Source organism: Budorcas taxicolor, chromosome 22, assembly GCF_023091745.1.
Source record: "Budorcas taxicolor isolate Tak-1 chromosome 22, Takin1.1, whole genome shotgun sequence".
Taxonomy (NCBI): Eukaryota; Metazoa; Chordata; class Mammalia; order Artiodactyla; family Bovidae; genus Budorcas; species Budorcas taxicolor.
Genome location: NC_068931.1, coordinates 37,532,363 through 37,559,885, shown reverse-complemented (window position 1 = coordinate 37,559,885; position 27,523 = coordinate 37,532,363). Strand labels below are relative to the sequence as shown.

The 27,523-nt window shown below is 36.8% G+C and overlaps 1 protein-coding gene across 1 annotated transcript; it reads left to right on the top strand.

The window, feature by feature from the left end:
* Positions 1 to 643: 643 nt before the first annotated feature.
* On the top strand, positions 644 to 26,872 carry METTL4 (methyltransferase 4, N6-adenosine). The gene is made up of 8 exons (XM_052660578.1): positions 644 to 1,033; positions 2,715 to 2,777; positions 6,465 to 6,834; positions 9,011 to 9,080; positions 18,400 to 18,574; positions 20,964 to 21,070; positions 21,452 to 21,546; positions 26,727 to 26,872. The coding sequence occupies exons 1-8, from the start codon at positions 644 to 646 to the stop codon at positions 26,870 to 26,872; spliced, it is 1,416 nt and encodes a 471-aa protein (XP_052516538.1).
* Positions 26,873 to 27,523: the final 651 nt, after the last annotated feature.

The window sequence follows — 27,523 nt, the reverse complement described above, 5'->3', positions numbered from 1 at the left end:
CTCTTGGTCAAGTTGGCTGAAATTTTTGAATTATCAACCTTGAAATTAAAAGTTTATGTTGTTTTAGATATAGTGAATAGACTTATGGACGTGGGGAGCAGGGAGGAGAGAGTGAGATGTATGGAGAGAGTAACATGCAAACTTACATTACCGTATGCAAAATAGATTACCAATGGGAATTTGCTGTATGTGTCAGAAAACTCCAACAAGGGCTCTGTATCAAGCTAGAGGGGTGGGATGGGGAGGGAATTGGGAGTGAGGTTCAAAAGGGAGGGGATATAGGTATATCTATGGCTGATTCATGTTGTGGTTTGACAGAAAACAGCAAAATTCTGTAAACTAATTATCCTTCAATTAAAAAATATTTAAAAAGTTTATATTGTTTTAATGTTTCATTGTTATGTTTTATTTTAGTTTTTCTTAGTCCTACTATACTTATTAACAACTCAAGAATTTTAAATTCGCTTCTGTGTACATTCAAGTTTATATACTTGCACATAAAATCTATGTGTGTATAAAGTATATTTTTATTGAAAAACAGGACGTTTAAGAATTTCTCAGGAAAGTTTTACTTCTAGTCAAACTAGGGTTTTACTTCTAGTCTCTAATTCCAAGAGGTGTTTGTATGTTTTAAAGGAAGAGGATGTCTGTGGTGCATGAGCTATCACCAGGATGGCTGCTGGATCACCTCGCTTTCATTAACAAGATAAGCTATGAACTTCACCAGAATCGTGAGCCTTGTTGCAGTAAAAGCCAGCCTACTTCTTCTGTTCACCTTGATTCTCTTCACATGGATTCTGTGTCCTCTTTTGGAGCCTCTGCTACATTTGTTCCTTCCACCAGTAAGCCAGAGAATGATGATAGAGGAAATTGTGAAATGTTCATACAGAAATACGTATTTCGATCTGAACTGTTTGATGTCAGCAAACCTTATATAACTTCCGCTATTCACGAAGAGTGCCAAGAAAGTAAAGAAAAGGAAGATCTAGTAAATGATGTTAAGAAAGAAATCTCCATTTCTGTTAATGGCAAGGTAATAACTCTTAAGAAATTTTTATTTTTCTACAGAGAACACAAATGTATCATTCCAGTGTCTCAAATATCTTGTGATTTACTAATTCTAAAGAATAGTCAATAAATCATAGTGGTACTTTAGCATATCCAGAGTAATTTCAATTTTTTGCTAACATTCTACCATTTTTAGAAAACCAAATTTGCGTATCTCAAAAGTAAGCAAGGTTGTTCAAAAGTGAATATTCTGTAAATTAACAAAGCTACACAATAAAAAACCCTGTCTGCTTAGGTTTCTGTATTAATTGCATGTTTTTACATGTATTTTTCCTCAAAAACATGTTTTGTCCTCTATAAAATTCTAAAGCAGTGTATAGATTTGTGGGGAATTTTAGAGATTTTTCCTTTGGGGATAAACTTGTATAATAAATGTTTGGAAGAAGGATAATGTTTTTGAAAGATTTCTAGTAATAAAACTAGAAAGTTACTATGGAAAATTATATATTCTTAAAGTATATATATTTGTATACACATTGGTGTTATCAGAAGTTTTGAGAATGCCATTGGGGTTAAATTAATTATGCTTTAGTACTTTTTATGTACTTGAAGAATTCAGAGATGATTATACCAAGTCCATTTCAGATAGATTATATTAACATTTTTTTGTTGTTGTTGTTAGAGATAGGAGTTACATTCATTATTCAACCAATAAATGTTTCTGTGTGCTGTTGCAGACAGAGTGAGGAAACAGGAAAAATATAATCTGCTTTTTGGATCTTATAGTTGAGTGAGGAAGAAAGATACCAAATAAGAAAGCATGTTGAGACATGTAATAAGGAAAGTAATAGAGATTCCATTTATTTATTCAGCCAACAAACTTTTGTTGTTAGCCTGTTAGGAGTTATCAACCATGTAGGCACTGAGATTTCAGCAACAACAAGTAGAAAGTCCCTACTGTGTATTGTATTCACATGTTCTTTGGAGTTACATGTAGAACAGATATGTCTTATTTGTACCCAATCTTCAGATTATGCATAAAGATCTATTAAAAGTACATTGCAGATTTTTTTTTTTTGGTGTAGAAATTAAGCTGCAGTCCATGGGGTCGCGAAGAGTCGGACACAACTGAGCGACTTCACTTTCACTTTTCACTTTCATGCATTGGAGAAGGAAATGGCAACCCACTCCAGTGTTCTTGCCTGGAGAATCCCAGGGACAGGGGAGCCTGATGGGCTGCCATCTATGGGGTCGCACAGAGTCGCACATGACTGAAACGACTTAGCAGCAGCAGCAGCAGCAGCAGCAGAAATAAAGTTCAGAATAATTATCCCATATACCAACTGATAGATTACACTGGTGACTCTTTATTACAGTATCTGTTTCCTTGTGTCCATGGATGTCACTGCTACATTTTATTATATCGTTCTAGTTCTTTCTAATAGCAGATGAGGCCTAGGTGGCCTTTTATCACCCATTAAGTTTGTAGTAATAGTAATAATAATTATTATTATTTGAGAAAGCTTACCTCCCTAGTCCATACTCTTTGCACTTATTTCAATCTCAGTAGTTAATTATTACCTCTTAAAGAATGAGATAGACAATATGGAAAATGTGATAAATAAAAAAGAAATATTAATGTATTTCAAAGTATCAATATTGTGATAGATGGCCACAAAATTTCTTCCCTATAATTTACTCTTTAGAAGCGTAAGAGATGTGTTGCTTTCAATCAAGGTGAACTGGATGCTATGGAATACCACAGAAAGGTATGGTGTAAAATGTTCATTGACGACATTGGAAGGTTAATGTGAACTAGTATAAGTAAATGGACAATGTGAATAAGGGTGGTCTTAAAAATCAGGCAGTCATTTTGATCAAGGTTAGAATTTAACAGTGGAGTGGTTTATTGTTACTTCTATAGTAATTAACAATTTAAATCAATTTTTATTAGAACTCCATATACTTAACACACATTTAACATAAACAAACGTATGCTATATTGGTAAAGTCTAGAAATTTTTTGAGTTATAAAAGTCTACTGTCAGTAGGTAAAAGCTAGCATAAACTTATGCTACATTGCTTAAGCATATATTTCACATAAGTAAACTTATGCTGTATGAGTGTGGTGATATCTTATTGAGGTTTTTAGCTTGCATTTCCCTAGTGACTAATAATGTACATCCATATACATTTTTGTTAAAGTTGTTTAGGATTAATGTTGATTCATCCTTGAATATTTGATGTAATTCTCCAGTGAGATTATCTAGCCCTGGAGTTTTCTTTTGGGGAAGGTTTTTTAGTAATAATATCAGGTTCTTTAATAGAGCACAGGGATTTTCAGATTTTCTGATTTGCTTATGTCAATTTGGCAAGTTGTATTTTCTAAGAAAACTTGTCCATTTCATCCAAGTTGTCAAGTTTATTCGTATGACATTGTTCATAGTATTCTTTTTCCATGCTTTTAATGTTTGTAGAATTTGTGATGATAAGTGATCACCCTTTTCATTGCTTTGTTGGTGATTTGTATTCTTTCTTTTCTAGCTTGGGGCTTGTTTTTTGGTTGTACTTTTCAAAGAACCAGTCTTTAAAAAAATTTTTTTGGTAGCTTTTTTTCTTTTTTTGTGGCTATATATATATATATATATATATATATATATAAACATAAAATTTACCACTTTAACCATTTTTAGGTGTACAGGTTAGTGGCACTGAGTACATTCACATTGTTTTCTAATCATCACCATTATTTATATCCAGAATGATTTTGCCATCCCAACTGAAATTCTACCCATTAAACAGTAACTCCTCACTTCCTTTTCCCCCTATGTGCAACATTTTAATTATCTGTTCTTCTGTTCATCCACATTTGGGATGTTTCTACCTTTTGGCTGTAGTGAATAGTGCTGCTATAAAGATGAGTGTGTGCACATAACATGTATATATAAACGTGTAAACACATACATGTTTATACACTCACACATAAACAGGAGTGTCCCTACTTTCAGTTTTTTTTTGGAATATATCCAGAAGTGGCCTTACTGGATCATATGATAATTCTGTTTCTGTTTTTCCGAGGAACTGCCTTAGTGTGTTCCACGGTGGTGGTGCCACTCTGCCTTCCCACCAGCAGTGCATAAGCATTTCCAGTTTCTCCATATCCATGTCAGCACTTATTTTCTGTTTTTATTTTTTTCAGTTGCTATCCTAATGGGTAAGAGTGGTGTCTCACTGTGGTTTTGATTTACATTTTGCTGATGATCTTTGGTGTTGAGCATATTTGTATGTGCTGTTGGCCATTTGTATGTCTTCTTTGGAGAAATGTCTGCTCATGTCCTTTGCTCATTTTAAAATTGGGTTTTTGTTGTTGTTTTTGGAGTTCTTCTATATTCTGAATATTAATCCTTTATCAGACACATAAAGTGATGTGAAGTATATTCAAAGAGCCAGCTTTTAACTTAGTTAACTATTTTCCTTACTGTCTGTTTTCTATTCTGCTGATATTTGTTCTCTATTATTTTCTTTGTTTTGGTTTACTTTGCTCTTTTTCTGTTAATAACTTCTTAAAGTAGAGCCTTTTGTCAGTGAGTTTAGATCATTTTTCTTTTCTAATATAAGCATGTAAAGCTGTAAGTTTCCCTTGAATTGCTGCTTTAGTTGCATTCTATGTATTTGGATATGTTGTATTTTCACTTTCATTCACTTTAAAATATTTTCTAATTTCCCTTGTGATTTTATCTTTGACCTATATGAATTATTTAGAAGTCTGCTATTTCATTTTCAGATATTTGATGTTTATCTTAATATCTTCTTGTTATTGATTTCTAGCTTAAATCCATTGGAGTAAAAGAATATACTCTGATGTCAGTCCTTTTAAATTTATTGAGTTTTATTTTACAGTCTAGCATGTGAATTATCTTTGTGACTGTATTGTATGCTATTTTTAATGTATTTTTGAATATGTATTCCTCAGTTGTTTAATACAGTGTTCTATGAATGTCAGTTAGGGTAAGTGGATTGATAGTATTGTTCAGAACTTCTGTCTTTAGAGATTTTTTGTTTATTGGTCTATCACTTGTTGGTAGATTTTGCTTGGGTGAGTTTAGAATGAGGATTTTAGTCTAAGGCTGATGATTATTCCCTTTTACTGACACAAAATCTGTTAGGCACCCAATACCCCTGTTAAGAACAATGATGAACTGTCTGAGATTTTACTTTATTTGGAAGCTAACAAGTTAGCAAGTTTAGGTCTAAGATTTTATTAAAACAGATTTAGATCAAAGTATTAAAGTAATGAGTTTATTAAATTAAGAAGTCACATGTATATACTGATCACTGCTCAGCTGGAGACTTGACTTTCTGCAACTCTCAAGAGCTCTCTGTCTGTGCAGCTCTCTGCTCTGGGGTCCTCCCTGCAAACGCTCGCCGCCTTGGCCTTTCCAGACTCCCAGCTCTGGTTCCTTGGCTCCGAGAGACTGCTGGTCTCTGCACGGGTCTCCTCCTTGTCCTGCTGTATGAAAACTTTCTCAAGGCAGTAAGCTGGAGCAATTGGGTTCTTTTTTTATTTAGGGAGTACTATTCTGGGGCTTTCCAGGTGGTGCAATGGTAAAGAATCTGCCTGCCAAGGCAGGAGATGCAGGAGATGCAAGAGATGCAGGTTCAATCCTTGGGTTGGGGAGATCCCCTGGAGGAGGACATGGCTGGAGAATGTCAGCCATGGAGAATTTTTGCCTGGAGAATCCCATGGGCAGAGGAGGAGCCTGGTGGACTACAGTCCATGGGGCCGCAAAGAGCTGGACGTGACTGAGTACATGTGTAATTGTATTAATAATAATATTCTGCAGTGCTTGACATCCACCCAAGGTCTGAAAGCCTTTTTTCTGAAAATAATTTTTTAAAAGTAATTTCAGATGAAAAGTACTCCATCTTATCCAGAAGCAGTACTAGCTTTGAATTTTATAATTATTTTGGTTCTGTTATTGCAAAACTTTTTTAATATATTCATTTTATAGAGTTGACTTTTTCTTCTTTAACAATTCAAGCTATATTTTTATGAAATCAAAGATATGTTTATTTTAAAATTAAATTACTAGAAAAATTAAGATTAAATGTGATTAAAACTTAATTCTTTTTATAGATTAGAATTTTCACTTCTAGAAACATTATCAAATTCATCTTATGAATTTTTAAGGATTTTTAAAAATATGTATTGCTTGGTTATTTAGTTTCCAGTGAGTTTATGAGATTTGTATTATTCCACAGTTAGGAAATAGCCGTTCAAAGGTATAGTCACACTTTCTTTTTCTTGTAGTATAAAATTATTTTATTGTAAGCATTAAGAATATTGGTTTTATTCCATAAGTTGAAATATTCAAAGCATAGTAGGAAGCTTTATTATTTAGAAAATTGTTTTAATGTCAGTGATGTTTTAATATACTTAAAAAATTCTCTTACAGATCAGGGGGCTTATTTTGGATGGATCTTCACAGTTAATCCAAGAAGGTCTCACAAGTGGCTTTCTTCATTCATGTTCTAAAAAATGGAACAAGTGCAGTGAGCCCATTACTTTACCACATGATACCTGTAATTTGTCAGAATTATGTGAAATGGCAAAGCATTTGCCTTCTCTGAATGAAATGGAACTTCAGACGTTACAGTTGATGGAAGATGATGCCTATGTTACAGAGCAGGATTTATTTTCACGGATTGTTGAGAATACCTCTAGCTTTACAAAAATGATTACTTTAATGGGACAGAAATACCTGCTGCCACCAAAAAGCAGTTTTCTTTTGTCTGACATTTCTTGTATGCACCCACTTCTGAACTGTAAGTAGTTATTATGTTTATTATTAGATAATTTTTCTGTGGCCTCAAAAGTCAATAGCAAGTCTGAATGTTGAATGAGCATCAGCATTTTGTGACAGGGAGAATAATTTTTTCTATATTTTCTTTTTTAATTTAAAACTTTAAATTCAGTTTTAAAGTGCTGACTTATGCTTTAAAAATTAAAAAAATAATTATTATTACAAACAGAGTATCAAAAACTTAACTAGTCCCCAAGAGAATAAATATAGTTACTGCTCTATACTTAGGAATTCAGGGTATAATTGTGTTTGACAAGTAATTTTAACTTTTATGCATAGCAAAGTAGAAATGCTTCAGATATGAATGTTAATTCCCAAACTATACATAGCCTTTTAGATTACATTTTAAGCTATTTTCAAGTTTATTATCTAAAGTTTCTCAAAAGTATTCTCCTGTATAAAGTTGAAAATTTAGATATTGATGTTCAGAGTTATCTACACGTAAATTTGAATTTAGATTTCTGAAGCTTAACTATGAGTCTTTAGACACCCCACAAAACTGAGCCTCAGTTTCCTAATCTATAAAATGGATATGATGATACCTACTTTTGAGGGTAATTTTGAGGATTAGTTGAGATAATTTGCGTCACAAGCTTAGCTCAGTGATATGTTATGTTAAATTATGATAAATTATAATTATCATAATATTCTAAGGGATAAAATAAGAGGTATATTGATTAAGTTGAATTTAATCTGTTATATACTGTTATTTGTACATTTTGTAGCAAAATTTTAAGTTATTAAAGTAACATAGCTTATAAATGAAAAGCTTCTTTTAATTACTTTCAAGCCATTTTAAACATGAGTGGTTATTCATGTCACAGTGTCATGAATTCTTCAGGGTAAATGACAAGATAACAAAATAACGAGAAAATCATGCAATATTTGAACATTTTTTCCCCCATTCTTTCTCATCTTTGTTACTCTAATTGTTTAACAACCATTACATCCTTATTTTAATTTGCATTCTTTTGATTACTTATGAGATTGTCCATTTACAAAAATATACCTTTGTGTATAAAAGGGAAAGGGACAGCTTTTCCTTATAGTAAAATCCCAATTAATAAATGTAGATGGAATGATGTAACTAGGTAATTTCCGTTTGACACATAGCATAGTACTTGGGTGTCAAAATAATGGGTGAAAAGATGAGATGCAGGATATTTGCAGAGTCTTAAAGTATGTCCCTACCAGATAATTAATAATTATTGAGGTAGAACTGGAGAAACGTGGCTGACAGCCCTTTAACCAAACAAATGACTCAATGTGGTATCACTAATCATGAGACATTCTGACACCCTGTGCTTCCTGCTGATGACCAGCCAGTAGTGGTCTTCAAAAGTATCAAGGTCAAAAAAGATAAAAACTGAGGAACTTTTCCACATTGGAAGAAATTTATGAGACATAGCGATTAAATGTGATTTTGCTGGGGATCCTGGACAAGGGAAAAGGATACTAATAGACAATAGGGGACATTTTATCAATATTAAGGTCAGTATGTCAGTTAAAAAATTGAAGTTTTATTTCACATAAAAAGTGAAAAAAAAAAAAGCAAAAATCCTCACATCCATCCTGTGTTTGAAAGGACCATTTTAATATGGCTGCCAAGACTTACATAGGGCATTTACAAATCATCGATGTCTAGCTAGGGGCTTCCCAGGTGGCACTAGTGGTAAAGAACCCACCTGCAAATACAAGAGACAGAAGAGATGTGGGTTCAATCCCTGCGATGGGAAGATCCCCTGGAGGAGGACATGGCAGCCCATTTCAATATTCTTGCCTGGAGAATCCTATGGACAGAGGAGCCTGGCAGACTGCAGTCCATAAGGTCATAGAATTACTGAAGTGACAGCACAATGTCTAGCTAAGGGAGCTGTAGTTATTTTTAGAAAGGGTGCAACAGGTGCAATTACTTTGAAATCCCAGAGGTACTGAATTATAAGGGGAATCTCAATTTTTTTGGATGAGTTATTCTATTTGAATAAATGCCACAAAGCCTTTTTTTAACCAGCATATTTAAATATATTTGCCAGCATATTTATGTCCGTAGTGAATGCACTTCATTGTTGAAGAACATGTTTAGTTTTTAAAGTGATACAAGTAGAAGGTATTTTCTGAAATCCTTTCTTTCTTTTCAGGTAAGAAAACATATGATGTGATTGTGATAGATCCACCATGGCAGAACAAATCGGTTAAAAGAAGTAACAGGTAAGTGTATCTGTTACATATGCTTTCTGAAAGCTATTGTTGTTTGTACATTATAGTTACATAAACTGAAAGTATTAGTTTATGGTACAAAGTGTCTGAAAAACTAAAACACTTTAGTTTTAAAATTTTAATTCCATTAAGTGGGTAGGTGAAGTAGGTAATTCTCTTAAACTAGAACTATATATAGGTATAAGAATGTTAAAAATAATATATTTATTAAAGATGAAGTTTGCTGACTGAATTAGTTCAGAAATGTTTCTGTAACACCAAAAGACAACATTTTGGCCGTCTTTGGGGCTTCCCTGGTGGCTCATGTGGTAAAGCGTCTGTCTGCAATGCGGGAGACTTGGGTTCAATCCCTAGGTCGGGAAGATCCTGTGGAGAAGGAAATGGCAACCCACTCCAGTACTCTTGCCTGGAAAATTCCATGGATGGAGGAGCCTGGTGGGCTGCAGTCCATGGGGTCGCAAAGAGTCGGTTGCATGACTGAGCAACTTCACCTTTCACTTTGCCTCCTTTGATATCAAATTCTAAAGTTTTGAAATATGTGCCAAAATATAGTATTCCTTAGTAATCTGCTATGAATGAAATTGTCTAATTCATTCTGAAATTTGTTTTAATTGATGCCACTGTTCAGTTTATGTAAACTTTTAGAGTCATAAGTTCAGTTAGTAAATAAGATGAAGTTAAATAGCTTTTCAAAAAACTAAAATTTTCCCTCTAGTTATGGTGAATATCTTCAGTTATATTTCATCTCACTTTTCAGTCTTCTAGACTGAACAATTTCTGTTACCTTGACTTAAACTTCATATGAAATTTCTTCTCCACAGTTATCTTCAGTTTCCTTATGTATTTTGTTTATGAACTGTACCAGTAATTGGATTTTTTCCTGTTAAAAGTTTCAAGGATCATACAAAGAATTCATCTATCTATTCTCTATATGTGTGTGTTTGTGTGTGTGTGTAGATATCTGTATATATATACATAATTATTTTCTGAAGAGTTTGAGAATAAGTTATTTAGGAGAAAGAGTAAGTTACTCTGAAATATTTATTCTGTATTTCTTGAAAACAAAGATATTTTCTTATATAATCATAGTACAGTAATAAAAATAGGTAATTAATTTTCCTTTTCAATTTTCTAGTTTTCTTTTATTAATAAGAATCATACAGGGAGATACTGTGATATATGCATTGTTCCCAGTTTTACCATCTATGATAGGCGAAATAGTGTTCTTTCCTTCCCCACCTCCACCCCTGTTCCACACTCCTTTCCATGTCCTTATCTTAATCCCTGGAATTTATGAGTATGTTAGGATACATGGTAAAGAGAAATTAAAATTCCAAATGGAATTAAGGCTGCCAAGGAAAGATTACTATGCATTACATAGATAGGCCAGTCCATAGCATATCATAGCTAGCGGCTGTGAGGAGATCCCCCATGTCCAAGGTCAGGAGTGGCGGCTGCGCTTTGCTGGACTGGCCGTGAGGAGATACCCCATGTCCAAGGTCAGAGAAACCCCAGTAAGATGGTAGGTGCTGGAATGGCTGTGAGGAGATACCCCACGTCCAAGGGCAAAGGAGAAGTCCCAGCAAGATGGTAGGAGGGGTGAATTTGCGTTTAGAATCAAACCCCATTCTCGCCAGAGATGCTTAGAGAGCGTAAACAAACCTTGTGTGCACCAGGACACAGGGACCCCACAGAGACTGAGACAGAACTGTGTTTGAGCGTCTCCTGTGGAGGTGCGGGTCAGCAGTGGCCTGCCACATGGACAGGGGCTCTGGGTGCAGCAGACCTGGGTATGGCATAAACCCTCTTGGAGGTCGCCATTATCCCCACCACAGAGCCGCCAGAACTTACACAGGACTGAGGAAACAGACTCTTGGAGGGCACAAACAGAACCTTGTGCACCAGGACCCAGGAGAAAGGAGCAGACTGACCCAGACTTGCCCATGAGTGTCCAGGAGTCTCTGGTGAAGGCGTGGGTCGGTGATGGCCTGCTGCAGGGTTGGGGGCACTGAGTGTAGCAGTACATGCATGGGATCTTTTGAACAAGGTCACGATTATCTTTATTACCTCCACCATAGTTTGGCCCCAGGTAAATAACAGGGTTATCTCCTCTCAGTGGCTCACCGCTCCAGCGCTGTGCATTCAGGTATGACCTAAATCAAATCCCTTATGATTATACAGTGAAAGTGAGAAATAGATTTAAGGGACTAGATCTGATAAACAGAGTGCCTGATGAACTATGGATGGAGGTTTGTGACATTGTACAGGAGAAAGGGATCAAGACCACCACAAAGAAAAAGAAATGCAACAAAGCAAAATGGCTGTCTGAGGAGGCCTTACAAAGAGCTGTGAAAGAAGAGACACGAAAAGCAAAGGAGAAAAGGAAAGATATACCCATTTAAATACAGAGTTCCAAAGAATAGCAAGGAGAGATAAGAAAGCCTTCTCAGTGATCACTGCAAAGAAATAGAGTAAAATAATAGAATCGGAAAGATTAGAGATCTTGTCAAGAAGATTAGAGATACCAAGGGAACACGTCATACAAAGATGGGCTCGATAAAGGACAGAAGTGGTATGGACCTAACAGAAGCAGAAGATATTAGGAAGAGGTGGCAAGAATACACAGAAGAACCGTACAAAAAAGATCTTCACAATGCAGATAATCATGATGGTATGATCACTAATCTAGAGCCAGACATCTTGGAATGTGAAGTCAAGTGGGCCTTAGAAAACATCACTACAAACAAAGCTAGTGGAAGTGATGGCATTCCAGTTGAGCTATGCCAAATCCTGAAAGATGATGCTGTGAAAGTGTTGCACTCAAAATGCCAGCAAATTTGGAAAACTCAGCAGTGGCCACAGGACTGGAAAAGGTCAGTTTTCATTCCAATCCCAAAGAAAGGCAATGCCAAAGAATGCTCAAACTACCGCACAATTGCACTCATCTCACATGCTAGTAAAGTAATGCTCAAAATGCTCCAAGCCAGGCTTCAGCAATACGTGAACTGTGAACTCCCTGACATTCAAGCAGGTTTTAGAAAAGGCAGAGGAACCAGAGATCAAATTGCCAACATCCGCTGGATCATCAAAAGAGCAAGAGAGTTCCAGAAAAACATCTGTTTCTGCTTTATTGACTAGGCCAAAGCCTTTGACTGTGTTGATCACAATAAACTGTGGAAAATTCTGAAAGAGATGGGCATACCAGACCGCCTGACCTGCCTCTTGAGAAATCTGTATGCAGGTCAGGAAGCAACAGTTAGAACTGGACATGGAAAACAGACTGGTTCCAAATAGGAAAAGGAGTACGTCAAGGCTGTATATTGTCACCATGCTTGTTTAACTTCTATGCAGAGTACATCATGAGAAACGCTGGGCTGGAAGAAACACAAGCTGGAATCAAGATTGCTGGGAGAAATCTCAATAACCTCAGATATGCAGATGACACCACCCTTATGGCAGAAAGTGAAGAGGAGCTTAAAAGCCTCTTGATGAAAGTGAAAGAGGAGAGTGAAAAAGTTGGCTTGAAGCTCAACATTCAGAAAACGAAGATCATGGCATCTGGTCCCATCACTTCATGGGAAATAGATGGGGAAACAGTGGAAACAGTGTCAGACTTTATTTATTTGGGCTCCAAAATCACTGCAGATATTGATTGCAGCCATGAAATTAAAAGACGCTTACTCCTTGGAAGGAAAGTTATGACCAACCTAGATAGCATATTCAAAAGCAGAGACATTACTTTGCTGACTAAGGTCCATCTAGTCAAGGCTATGGTTTTTCCAGTGATCATATATGGATGTGAGAGTTGGACTGTGAAGAAAGCTGAGTGTCGAAGAATTGATGCTTTTGAACTGTGGTGTTGGAGAAGACTCTTGGGAGTCCCTTGGACTGCAAGGAGATCCAACCAGTCCATTCTGAAGGAGATCAACCCTGGGATTTCTTTGGAAGGACTGATGCTAAAGCTAAAACTCCAGTACTTTGGCCACCTCATGCAAAGAGTTGACTCATTGGAAAAGACTCTGATGCTGGGAGGGATTGGGGGCAGGAGGAGAAGGGGATGACCGAGGATGAGATGGCTGGATGGCATCATGGACTCGATGGACGTGAGTCTGAGTGAACTCTGGGAGATGGTGATGGACAGGGAGGGCTGGCGTGCCACAATTCCTGGGGTTGCGAAGAGTCGGACACGACTCAGCGCCTGAACTGAACTGATGATCACTCACCTAGACCCAGCCATCGTGGAATGTCAAGTCAAGTGCGCCTTAGGAAGCATCGCTATGAACAAAGCTACTAGAGGTGATGGAATTCCAGTTGAGCTATTTTAAATCCTAAAAGATGATGCTCTGAAAGTGCTACACTCAATATGCCAGCACATTTGGAAAACTCAGCAGTGGCCACAGGACTGGAAAAGTTCAGTTTTCATTCCCATCCCAAAGAAAGGCAATGCCAAAGAAGACTCTAACTACCGAACAATTGCACTCATTTCACATGCTAGTAAAGTAATGCTCAAAATTCTCCAAGCCAGGCTTCAACAATACGTGAACCGTGAACTTCCAGATGTTCAAGCTGGTTTGAGAAAAGGCAGAGGAAGCAGAGATCAAATTGCCAACATCCACTGGATCATCAAAAAAGCAAGAAAGTTCCCGAAAAACATCTGTTTCTGCTTTATTGACTATGCCAAAGCCTTTGTGTGGATCACAATAAACTGTGGAAAATTCTGAAAGAGATGGGAATACCAGACTGCCTGACCTGCCTCTTGAGAAATCTGTATGCAGGTCAGGAGCAACAGTTAGAACTGGACATGGAACAACAGACTGGTTCCAAATAGAGAAAGGAGTACGTCAAGGATGTATATTGTCACCCTGCTTATTTAACTTACATGCACAGTACATCATGAAAAATGCTGGGCTGGAAGAAGCACAAGCTGTAATCAAGATTGCCGGGAGAAACATCAATAACCTCAGATATGCAGATAATACCACCCTTATGGCAAAAAGTGAAGAAGAACTAAAGAGCCTCTTGATGAAAGTGAAAGAATAGAGTGAAAAAGTTGGCTTAAAGCTCAACATTCAGAAAACGAAAATCATGGCATCTGGTCCCATTACTTCATGGCAAATAGATGGGGAGACAGTGGAAACAGTGTCAGACTTTATTTTTGGGGGCTCCAAAATCACTGCAGATGGTGACTGCAGCCGTGAAATTAAACGACACTTACTCCTTGGAAGGAAAGTTATGACCAACCTAGATAGCATATTAAAAAGCAGAGACGTTACTTTGCCAACAAAAGTCCGTCTAGTCAAGACTATGATTTTTCCTGTGGTCATGTATGGATGTGAGAGTTGGACTGTAAAGAAAGCTGAGCACTGAAGAATTGGTGCTTTTGAACTGTGGTGTTGGAGAAGACTCTTGAGAATCCCTTGGACTACATGGAGATCCAACCAGTCCATCCTAAAGGTAATCAGTCCTGAGTATTCATTGGAAGGACTGATGCTGAAGCTGAAACTCCAATACTTTGGCCATCTGATGCAAAGAGCTGATTCATTTGAAAAGACCCTGATGCTGGGAAAGATTGAAGGCAGGAACAAAAGGGGATGACAGAGGATGAGATGGTTGGATGGCATCACCGACTCAATGGGCATGAGTTTGAGTAAACTCCAGGAGGTGGGGATGGACAGGGAGGCTTGGCGTGTTGCAGTGCATGGGGTCACAAAAAGTCAGGCACAGCTGAGTGACTGAAGTGAACTGGCATATCTGTAGATAGGAGACCTAACTGAGGGAATTTCTTTTTTCTTTTCTGTTATTTTTCTCTTCTCTTTTCTTTTTCCTTCTTTTCCACCCACCTTCCCTCCAGTCTTTTCTCCTCTTTCTTCCTTTAAAAGTGTATAGTATGTAGAAAAACAATAATGAAAAAGAAAATAAAAAGTAAAAGTGTATTGTATAAGCATATTTATAGGCTGTTGGTAAGACACCACTAGAGAGGATGAAAATACAGGAGGAGAGTACTTAGCATTCAGTTCATTTCAGTCGCTCAGTCATGTCCGACTCTTTGCGACCCCATGAACTGCAGCACGCCAGGCCTCCCTGTCCATCACCGACTCCCAGAGTTCACTCAGACTCACGTCCATTGAGTCAGTGATACCATCCAGCCATCTCATCCTCTGTCATCCCCTTCTCCTCCTGCCCCCAATCCCTTCCAGCATCAGTCTTTTCCAGTGAGTTAACTCTTTGCATGCGGTGGCCAAAGTACTGAGTTTCAGCTTTAGCATCATTCCTTCCAAAGAACACCCAGAGCTGATCTCCTTTAGAATGGACTGGTTGGATCTCCTTGCAGTCCAAGGGACTCTCAAGAGTCTTCTCCAACACCACAGTTCAAAAGCATCAATTCTTTGATGCTCAGCTTTCTTCACAGTCCAACTCTCACATCCATACATGACTACTGGAAAAACCATAGCTTTGACTAGACGGACCTTTGTTGGCAAAGTAATGTCTCTGCTTTTCAACATGCTATCTAGGTTGATCGTAACTTTCTTCCAAGGAGTAAGCGTCTTTTAATTTCATGGCTGCAGTCACCATCTGCAGTGATTTTGGAGCCCCCCAAAATAAAGTCTGACACTGTTTCCACTGTTTCCCCATCTGTTTGCCATGAAATGATGGGACCGGATGCCATGATCTTCGTTTTCTGAATGTTGAGCTTTAAGCCAACTTTTTCACTCTCCTCTTTCACTTTCATCAAGAGGCTTTTTAGTTCCTTTTCACTTTCTGCCATAAGGGTGGTGTCATCTGCATATCTGAGGTTATTGATATTTCTCCCGGCAATCTTGATTCCAGCTTGTGCTTTATCCAGCCCATCGTTTCTCATGATGTACTCTGCATATAAGTTAAATGAGCAGGGTGACAATATGCAGCCTTGACATACTCCTTTTCCTGTTTGGAACCAGTCTGTTGTTCCATGTCCAGTTCTAATTGTTGCTTCCTGACCTGCATATAGGTTTCTCAAGAGGCAGGTCAGGTGGTCTGGTATGCCCATCTCTTTCAGAATTTTCCACAGTTTCTTGTGATCCACACAGTCAAAGGCTTTGGCATAGTCAATAAAGCAGAAATAGATGTTTTTCTGGAACTCTCCTGCTCTTTCGATGATCCAGCGGATGTTGGCAATTTGATCTCTGGTTCCTCTGCCTTTTCTAAAAGCAGCTTGAACATCAGGAATTTCACGGTTCTTGTATTGTTGAAGCCTGGCTTCGAGAATTTTGAGGATTACTTTACTAGTGTGTGAGATGAGTGCAATTGTGCGGTAGTTTGAGCATTCTTTGGCATTGCCTTTCTTTGGGATTGGAATGAAAACTGACCTTTTCCAGTCCTGTGGCCACTGCTGAGTTTTCCAAATGTGCTGGCATATTGAGTGTAGCACTTTCACAGCATCATCTTTTGGGATTTGAAGTAGCTCAACTGGAATTCCATCATCTCCACTAGCTTTGTTTGTAGTGATGCTTCCTAAGGCCCACTTGACTTCACATTCCAGGATGTCTGGCTAGTATCCTGGATGATGTCATAGGTGAGTGGATCACACCATCGTGAATATCTTGGCCGTGAAGATCTTTTTTTTACAGTTCTTCTGTGTATTCTTGCCACTTCTTAATATCTTCTGCTTCTGTTTGGCCCATACCATTTCTGTCCTTTATTGAGTCCATCTTTGCATGAAATATTCCCTTGGACTTAGCATTACTGATAGACTAAAAGATGGGAATAAACGAACACAGCTGGAGGGATAAGCTTTAAATACATGAAACCATGCTGTTTCCTTTCAGAGAAAAATAAGGGAAATAGGTAAGTGAAGGTGTGTAATGAGGGTTATTATACACTCCTCATACACCTGGCAGAGGGTTAGGTGGTTGAAGGAGTCTGAAGACCTTTATTTTGAGTCATATTTGGCATATTTCATCTGTGAAAAGTATGTTTGGGCAAAGGACTTAAGAAGAGATGAGAGTTTGTAGTAGTTGACCAAGGGTAAGTAAAATAAGTGATGAGTAGTTTTGAGAGCCTGAGAATGGATTGCCAAATTTCAGTTTAGCATTTTTCTCCATCGAATTTTTTTCTATATGAAGTTGAATAGAATTGTGTTGAAGTTGAATTTAAGATTGGAGGTTTGCAGGAGCTGTAGAGTGAAGGAGTAAGGGGGTGGTGATCATAGTTAATGCATACAATTGTATTTAGTTAGGGGAAGAATAGTTGAACGTGCATATTATTTAGATTATTCTTTGACATCACCCAGGATACTAGCAAGATTTACGTTGGCTAGGCATAAAGATCTTAGAACTTAAGTCTTCATTGAGTATGGAGAGTGAGGATGTAATGGATTCCATAAGAAGGCTGGAGGCTAGATAGCATAATTCTCAAAGAGAAGGGGGTTTCACACAATGGTAGATGACTGACAGCCTGGAACTGGAGAGGAGCCAGGAGAATACCGACCTCTTCTCTCATGGCTGTGTATGTTGGGGTTGGACAAACGACCACATTGGTTTGATGGGGTGTTATGGAACAAGTAGAGTTCTAACAAGAGAAACTAGACTTTGTACTACTGATGGCCAGAAGGTTCAGGGCTGTAGAATTTTTTTGTAATGAAAGCATGAATGTTTCAGAGAGCCCAGTAGAATTGACTGAAGGATGAAAGAAGCAGGATGATAGATTGAGTGTTGGAAATGTGGTGGGATATTGAGACAGTTTCCAGAGTGTTAGTGGAGTCTCTGGGCTTCCCAGATTGTGCTAGTGGTAAAGAACCTGCCTGCCAATGCAGGAGATGTAAGAGACACGGGTTCGATCCCTGGGTTGGGTTGGGAAGATCCCCTGGAGGAGGGCATGGCAACCCATTCCAGTATTCTTGCCTGGAGAATCCCATGGATGGGGGAGCCTTGTGGGCTACAGTCCATGGAGGTCCCAAAAGATTTGGACACGACTTAGCGAATTCACAAGCACATGTGTAGTGTACAGATCATCACAAGATGATATTTGCTTAATTTTAAATGGTATAAAAGCATGTAGAAAATATTAGTAAAATTACTGAAATGTAATACATTCAGAAGTGATTAAAAAAAAAATATGGCCTGATCATTTTGAGTTAGTAAAAATGAAAAGTGGTATTTCCAACTTACCTGTAACAACGTGTCCACTGGGTGTCACTGTGGGCTTGTATTTAGTTACACAAATAATTGTAGAAGCTTTGTGTTTGTGGAATCAGTGTTATACAGGTCTTCTCCCTGCTTATTTTTTTCTTTTGCAGCGAATTTTGCTAATTTTTTTTTCTGTTTATTTTTAGATATAGTTATTTATCACCACTGCAGATAAAGCAGATACCTGTCCCTAAGTTGGCTGCTCCAAGCTGTCTCGTTGTTACATGGGTGACAAATAGACAGAAGCACCTGCGTTTTGTCAAGGAAGAGCTTTACCCGTCTTGGTCTGTGGAGGTAGTTGCTGAATGGCACTGGGTAAAAGTAAGTTCCGAAGTTAACGTATCCATTAACTTTATTTGTTCATAAGGTGCAATGTACAAGTCACATAAAGGTAGCGCCTACTTTTTAATGTTTAACATGGTATCACTCTACTTCTTCAACATGGTCTAATTAAAACATTTACTTTGCTGCTAAATACGTTTGTCTTCTTATTCTCAAGGCTTTTTACCTGTTTATTCTGTATCTTTTTGGAGTAGAACCCCAAACTCCTGATCTTAGGAAATCACTCAGGTAAATATCAGGATGACATTTTAAAAAGCTCTGATGGTCTGTAGTTTAAGAGACAATAAGCAAAAATCTTCGGGGATTTGTCCATCACTAAACATAGAAATTGTCTTACTGTTCATCTTCTTCCTCCTCTTTACTCATCCAAAACTTCAGCTGCCCTTTGTGACTTCTTTTTCTTTTTTCTTTCCTTTGTCATTGTTTTCTCCTTATGTTGCTGGGGATGGAAGGGAAAATAGCAAAGAAATCTAATGTGGAAGAGTTGGGAAAATGCTGGAAGCAAGGCCTTTTATACTGTGAATCTTAACTGTGTTCCTCAGTGCTTGTTTTTGAAAGAAATGATTCCAACTCCTTGATGAGTTGAAAGGTCTTTAATATTAATCTTTGCTTGGTTTCAAGAATACCAAAAAATATAGAAAAGTCATGTGTTGTTCAAAGTTCATTGGCTATCCTTTTAAAGGTACACTGTCTACTTAAATGTACTCCACAGAAGCCATCCTAAATTTTAAAAAGACAAACCAGGTTTTATGGACTGAATGTTTAACATTTGTATTCCTGGTCTGTTCATTTTAGACACAGGAGAGGTCTATTTTTAATGTGCTTTGTGTGCTTTCTAGTGTAATGGAGTATCTTCTGAAAGCTGTGTACATTGTTTATTTGCACCTATTTTATGACACTTGGCAAACAAGTGCTTATAATTGTTTGTTTGCTTTTACAGTTGTACTTTGGGCTTAGCTCTGGTTGATTTGAAATTGGATCGTTACGGGTATATAAAGCTCCATTCTACTCTCTCTGTTACGACAGTCCTTTCATAGTCAGAAACTGGGACCAAAGTCAGGAAAAGGTTACCTTCTGAAATTAAAACCAGTAAAATGTTAATACATGAAAACGAAGACTGTTCATTTCTGGTAGTAAGCAGTTCTAAGAGGTGGTATGATAGTTTAAAACAAAAATATGTTTTACTTATTTATGAAATATGTAAAATATGTAAAAATATGAAATGCTTCTTAGGTGTTTGCACATATTGTTACATCAGATGGAGTAATCTACATTGAGTATAAAGGACATCCAAAGCATCAGAATTTGCCAGTGTTTATACAGCACTGTGTGGAATAGCTGCTGCTATTCATAGGCCCTAGAAGTGATAAAAGGACTTTACTGGTTTGGTTTTTAGGTACCTTGATATACGCCAAAGGATTCCATAGAGGATAGATATGAATATTATGATAATGAAAATATCTGCCTCCATGCTTAATTAACGAATTAAATATTGTTTTAAATTGTGTTTTGAGTTTGATTAGTTCGAGTGAGTCTCTGGGAGTCTGATCAATCACTCCAGGATGAAATGATGAGACTGAATTTCTGGATTTATAATTCTAAGAGGTTAGAACTTGCATTGTCTATCTCATCAGTTCCCAAGCTACTTTCATTATTAATTTTAGCTTGACAGTATTTAATGACACTGTTTCCTATAAATGAAGGAAAATACTTTATTGTAATGTACTTAGTCACATTGCCAGTAATATAGGTAAATGTTATTGGAATGAACAAATGAATAAATGATGGCATGGTTTCTAGTAACATATTTTAATGTAAAACCAAGAGTTTTATGTGCAAGATGATAGAAATTTAAAATAATTTTTTAGTTGTGTAAAGCTGCCCTGCCCACTATGGTGTGGCGTGGTATGTGCCACTAGCTATGTGTAGCTCTTCAGCACTTGAAAGGTGACTGGTCTACACTGAGGTGAGGTAATAAATGTCACATGTAAGTCTTTTGAATTTAAAATACTTAATATGAAAGACTGTAACATACCTCAATAATTTTTTGAATTGGCTACATACTAAAATGATAATATTTTAGATATGTTAGATTAAATTAAAAATAATTTAAAATTAAAATATAGTTAAAATGAATTTTGCCTCATTCTTCTTGCTTTTTTTTAAATGTTTGTACTAGAAATTTTAAATTACATGGGTGGCTTCCATCTGTGGCCCACGTTGTATTTTTATTGGATAGCAGTAGCCTTGAGGTTTAATAATTCTTTTTCTCTGGCAGAAACTGTATACTGGAAGGAAAAGAACCCAATCCTTTCCTGGATACTTACAGGTGTATGGGCTGTTTTTGTTTCTATCTCTTTTTTGTCAGATCACCAGTTCCGGAGAGTTTGTGTTCCCATTAGATTCTCCACACAAAAAGCCTTATGAAGGTCTTATACTGGGAAGAGTTCGAGAAAAAGCTGCTTTACTGTTGAGGTAGGAAGGGTGATTTTTCAAAATTGTATAAATGTATTAATTTTCAGGCTTTCAAAAATTAACACAGTAATCATTGGTTTTCCTTAAGTTTTACATTTTTGAAAATCTGGAAATGGCCCAGACAAGAAAAGTGTGAATGCTAATGGAACATGAAATTGTATATTATCATTTGCTTTATCTAATGTGTAATAGCTAATGGTAGAAGAGGAAGCTATCTGAAATTTCTTAATACTTAAATTGTTGATTTCCATTATTATTTCTCTTCTTAAATTTATTATAAACGCAGATGCTATTTGAAAGGTGAAAACAAATCAAGACAACTGTGGCTTAAATGTAATAAATTGTCCTTTAAAATGCAATTACGTTGTTGTTCTGTTTCAGTAGGAATGCAGATGTAAAAGAGCTGCCCATTCCAGACCACAAGTTAATTGTCAGTGTGCCCTGTACGCTCCATTCACATAAGCCACCTCTTGCTGGTATGTTTCTATAAAATAGAATTGTTATGACTTTTATGAAATTGACAAAAGGATTGAATGTTGCATTTGAATGGTCTAGAGATTTGGAAATTCAGTCCGATATGTGTTATTTTAATTAATTCTAAAATCATATAGAAGAATTTGTAAAATAGAGAATAGATTGTTTTTTTTCTTTTTTTGCTCCAGAAACCTTTTATTGTTGGCATTTGGTTTCTGGCTTTGGGGAAAGGGCTCCAGGTGGTTAACCAGGGAGGGGCTTGGCCAGAGGCCCTCACATCAGATCGGGGAGCCTGGCCTTCAAGGGGAGCTGGGGTTGCTGGCGTCTTGTGCTGTGGGAGCGTCAGTCTTTCCAGGAGGTACCAACCTGGCTGGCCTGCAGAGGTTGGTCAGGTGGTCACCACATCCAGGAGGTGGCGCTTCAGGAAGGCACAGAGATGGGGGATCTAAGTGGGCAGAACCCAGGGTGTGCAGATCCAGAGTGGACTGGTTCAAGCCCTTCTCCAGGCTCGTGGTGGCATCCAGTGCTTTGTCCCACTTGTCTGGGGGCGGCTCGGGCATGTCAGGGAAGAGGAGGACGCTGCCACTGCCACTGAGCTGGCTCTGCATCTTCAGAGGCTGCCGGGCCAGCGCATGGGAGGAGCAGGGTCGGGAGCCCTCCAGGGGCACATCATGGCCTCAAATCAAAGCCCACAGAGAGGTGGGTGTCGGAGACCCGCCCAGCAGTGGCCGACCACCTCCTCCGCTGGGTGGAATAATTCTTATGGGTCTGGGAGCGCATCATCGTGGTCGGCAGTAAGGGTCTCACTACAAAAATGGTGCTGAATAGTCTTGGAGGTTGTGACCTGAAAGAAGTCTAGAGGGTGGCTGGAAAAAGGGTCCGTTAGGTCCAAACTCTGTTGAAGCGGAGATGGAGCCGTGTGAACACCCAGGTGACCGTGTAGACTCGTCTTACCTTACCTTAGTCTTTCCTCTCCCACCGTGTTTTAGGGTCCCCTGACTAATGGGGCTCTTATCCCATCACTGGCGCAACCAAGTGAAGACTGGTAGTACTTCTGAGGACTGTAGTTTCGGGAGCTTTATTGCATTGTCAGGGCTCCACCCCTTGCTTGTTCTAAAGCCTAGAGCTTAGAAAGCAGTCAGAGAGATGCTTACAATTCCCTTGATATATGGTAGACAGTCTCAGTTTTATGTTGAGCAGTGTTGCTTTTCTGAACCATTGGAAAGGTTGTATCCTGCAATTCTTACTAGTCTTAATGCTTTAGTATGATGTTCATCATTTAATGAAACTAAACAGCAAGGAATAGTGGAAAGTTTGGCTTTTCAGCTTGACCCAAAGGACCTTGAATCCTGGCTCTGCTACTTGAGCGAGATACTCATAATTTTCCACCTCAGAGTCGTCGTTTGAAGAGGGAATAATGATATTTAGTCTTTCAGAGTTGTGAGGATTGATTATATTTGAGAGTCTGTCACATATAGTAGAAGATCAGTAAATGCTAAGTTTTTCAACTGAAAGAATAAAAAAATAGGAAGGAATATAAGTCCTTGAGAAATACTGAATTTAACATTCAAAGTTCATGAGCTAAGATACATAGGAAGGTGAATTGACATTCCCAAAAGGATGTTTATTGGTAGCACTCCAGATTTTTCATATCTTAGATTTCCTATGCAGAAGTCTTTAGTGTTAATTCATTTGAGAAATATTCAGATGTCTACCTGTTGATCCATTTTTTGACCTAGAGGCATTCTCAGTGAGTAATTGCCTTTAAAGTTTGGACTGTGATAGAGTCTTTAATGCAAGTAAACATTTGACTTAAATGGAAAATCTGTATTGTTCTTTGAGAAAAAAATTATGTTTGCTACCAGTGATACTCAGTGGAGGAAATCTAAGTTGTATTCTTCTCATTTGAATTTTCTTTATCATTTGGTGAGTATCAAAGTTTAATAAAGGGTTTGTCTTTAGGGCTTATTTCTTTTACTTTTAAAAATCCAAAAGCCAGACCCAAGAAACCTTTCATTCCCAAATGATAGTTAAACTATTTCTCAATTAATTTTACATAGATTATGTTTAAAGATGAGTCTTAAGATACAAGGTTTTATAAAATAGTGATTAAAATTAATGTTTTATTACTATTAATAAAAATTAGCACTACATTTATATTTATGAAGTACAGTTCTTCTGTATTCCCAGTAGAGAGCAGCGCAAACACATTTTTAGGATTGAGAATATTTAAAAAGAAAAGTTAGATTTTGGGGGGAAAATTTTTGCATGATTCAATATATGTAATCCTTATGTTTTGGTTAAGTACTGGTAGACAAGAAGTATTTATAATCCTTTATTTTTAAGTTCATGTTTCTGCATAGCAAGTATCTGTGTTTTGGATGTAGAGCTACATAAAGCCATCAGAAAGCAACTTTCAGATTTCTGCCTGTATTTTACTCTGAAATTATAACCCTGGGATTTGGTGTAATACATGCTGTCTATGTAATGCTTAGAACTTTTACATGTAAATGTTCTTAAAGTGCTTTTTGCACATTCACAGAATGAAATGTTCTCTCCTTAGCTTCTAAAAACACCAAGGTGTTTTTTTTTTAAACAAGTTTTAGTTTGTTTTTTTCTACTGAAAAATGTAAAAAACACCAAATTGGCAGCATATTCCATTTCAAAATGATACATTTACTCTTTTTAAGTTTTGAAATTTCTTCCTGTAGATTGAAACATAAGCCAGCAATAGCTATGGCTTTCCAGCCTAATGTAAATTTATAATCTTTTAAGTTTAAAGATTTAAGATAGAAATATAATGAAATAAAAGTATTTGAATAAAAATTTTGTTTTTCATATTGCTCCTTAGAGGAATTTCTGCTTCTTTTCACTGCTTTACTCACTAACAGTTTGTAAGAGATTCTATGCACTGACATTTGAGTACTTTTCCCCCAGCCTCCTCTTGCTCCTAAGCAGAAGGGGAATGAACTAGCTATATATAAATTATTTCCTCTCTATTGGTTAGAAGTATGTTTTACTAATGCCAGATATTCTGTAGTTAGTTATATATATGTCATATTTAGATTTATACACGTGAATTTACTTTTAAAAATTGAGATATAAATGCCATATAACATCATATTAGTTTCAGGTGTGTAACATAATGATTCAAGTTATATGTACATTTTCACTGATCACAATAAGTCTACACATAATTACAGTATTTTTTCCTGTGATAAGAACTTTTAAGATCTTGCATTTTCATTTAAATTGATATTTAAAATTAGTAAGAATAAAACATTTCCATTAATTTGCTTCTGTTTCTTTTCCTTTTTTTGAAATTAAACATATGTAGTTAGCATTGTAAAAACTTCATTCCTTGATTTTCTGTGTTTTGCAACTAAAAAGGAAAAAAGTGATGCCAAAATGTGTTCCATTGATAAAGTGGGAGGTGATAAATGGGTTTAGGTTTTATGTATTTTTTTCACTTCAAATACCTGGCCATCTTTTTCTGTTAGTTTGTGAAGTCTTAGAAAACATGGCAACCCACTCCAGTGTTCTTGTCTGGAGAATCCCAGGGACGGGGGAGCCTGGTGGGCCACCGTCTATGGGGTTGCACAGAGTCGGACACGACTGAAGCGACTTAGCAGCAGCAGCAGCAGAAAACATGGATATCTGTTTCTTTTAAGTCCTGTAGCACTTATAATGGGTGCTCAGAAATAGTAAACATTTTTGATTGGCTGATTCCAGTTTAGATTCCAGTTTAAAATGTCAAAGTAGAGTCATTAACATCTTTGTACTGAAGAACCGAACAAACAAGCAGAAACAAGAAAACAAAACCTTGCTTCAGTATAATGTTAGACCACTTTAAAAGTGAGTTGAGGCTGGTGAGGCATTGAATTCATAGGGCAAAACATGGAAAAGTGATATAAAAGTTTATTGTCCTTTAAGACTCTGGGGAAATGTTTCTTGCTCAAGTTTAGTAGCATTTAGTTATATAGTCATGAAAGGACCGGAAGTCTCATGTCAGCATCTCCTAGAAGCTATCAAAGCCCAGACTTGAGTTTGTTTGGGTTGTAGGCAATGAATACTTTTGATTCTTTGATTTTTGATAGACAGAATCCATGCTTTCAGACAAACAATTATTTTGTTGTGAGAGCAACTAAAGAACATTATGAAATATAAAATTTTTCATATATTACCTCTTAAATCTAACCTCTATGAAGTATTTCTAAGGAACCCTTATCATTCCTAAAGAGAATTTGATGGATTTCTTTGAAGCTCAATCCTATGAAGCCATTAGGAACTATATTTTGCCTGTTCTAATGACTTTTCATACTTGAATTGTTATTTTCATACTAAGTTCCTGTTGAAGAATAAATATATACCAAAAAATATATAGCTAACCAGCAACATGATCAAGGTTAAACTGATTTAAATATTTGTCATTCAAATGAGCATGTGCTTAAAAAAAAGCTTCTGTTAGTATAGATTATAGCTATTTAGCCAATGTATAGATGAGATGCCATTTTCCCAACAAAATACAATGTTCAGTAGTTATGAATATATTGAACAAGAAATATTTAACTGTGGAAATAACACAGTGAAATTTTAGGTAAAGAAGTATCTGTAATTTGGAAGTGAAAGAGTGTTCTCAGTACTGCCAAATTGTAGCTGAGGAGGTAAGAGTTATTTGTTAGGTATATGTTCTGAATATTTATCTGTGTTTCCAACTCTTAACACTAAAGTATGTTTTTGTGGAGACTTACATTGATATTTATCTTAGTTTGTAAAGTGGATTGTCTTTGTATTATTCCTATGTACTTTTGTCCATGCATGGATTACATTTATTAAAAAATAAATTAAGCTAGTACTCGGGAGCTATGTCAGCATTATTGGAAAACTGAAAAGTCACCGGTGTGGGTGTTAAAATCTTCATTTCTCCTCTACAAATGAAAAGTGATAAATCAGGACTATTGAAAGTTCTGATGATATTGTTCTCGATCTCAAGGGTGCTTATTTCAAATGACTTTCTAACTACAAATAGTGAAGTCTATGATGAAATCCTTGAAATTAACTTGCTGTTTTTCTTTTTTAAGGAAACATCTCTGCTTTTCTCTTCTTAGCTACTAAAGGACGTTGATTCCTTCGTTAATAATAATTTTTGTGTTTTTTTTTTTCTTTTCTCATTTTTGGACAGAGGTTCTAAAAGACTATATCAAGCCAGAGGGAGAATGTTTGGAATTGTTTGCTCGAAATTTACAGCCAGGTTGGACTAGTTGGGGCAATGAAGTTCTCAAATTTCAACACATGGATTATTTTGTTGCTCTGAAGTGTAAAAGCTGAGTAGGCTCCTAAAATTTGTGTTTTTCTTCAGTTTTTCCTCACTCCTTCTCCTTTCATTCTGATTGATATTTTCCTTTTTTTTTTTTTTTTTTTTTACCAACCAGTATGCTTAGAGATGTAAACAGAACTTCATTTTTCAGCAAAGTGACTAGAAGTGACTGACCGTCATATAATTTCAAGATGAATTTTACTTCAGGTGCATTAGTATTCCACATTATTCTGGACTCTACAAATAAAAGAGGTAAGCAGTTTGAAAGAAGGCAAGACTTTGTTATTGAAAAAGTTCAGAAAGCATGCATTATGGACCTGAAGTCATAATTCTGCATATGGATGTGTTTTGTTTAGCCCACATGGTGGTGTAAAAAAAATTTTGAACCATCAGGGAATTTCAGGAAATCAGGAAATTTCACCTACTAAGTGTTTAATCATCAGCAACTCTGGCTATACAATAGTCTGTACTTTTTCCTGACATCAGTCTGTGGGACCCAGTGATGCCAACAAATTTGGGAAGGGCCATGTACTCTCCAGTTTACTTCAGTAAACTTGCCCCATGCCAATCAGTTATATGTTCTACTTGACTCCTGTACAACCTGAATTTAGAACTTCTTGTTTAGTGTTACATTCTGGAAAACATTCAAAGACCTGTCAAGT

What these genes read in the sequence shown, in the direction of transcription:
- METTL4 (XM_052660578.1), top strand. Translation starts at nt 644, where the DNA reads ATGTCTGTGGTGCATGAGCTATCACCAGGATGGCTGCTGGATCACCTC. An exon ending in CTATGGAATACCACAGAAAG is followed by an intron (nt 2,778 to 6,464) that starts GTATGGTGTAAA and finishes ATTCTCTTACAG; the next exon opens with ATCAGGGGGCTTATTTTGGA. An exon ending in ACATAAGCCACCTCTTGCTG is followed by an intron (nt 21,547 to 26,726) that starts GTATGTTTCTAT and finishes ATTTTTGGACAG; the next exon opens with AGGTTCTAAAAGACTATATC.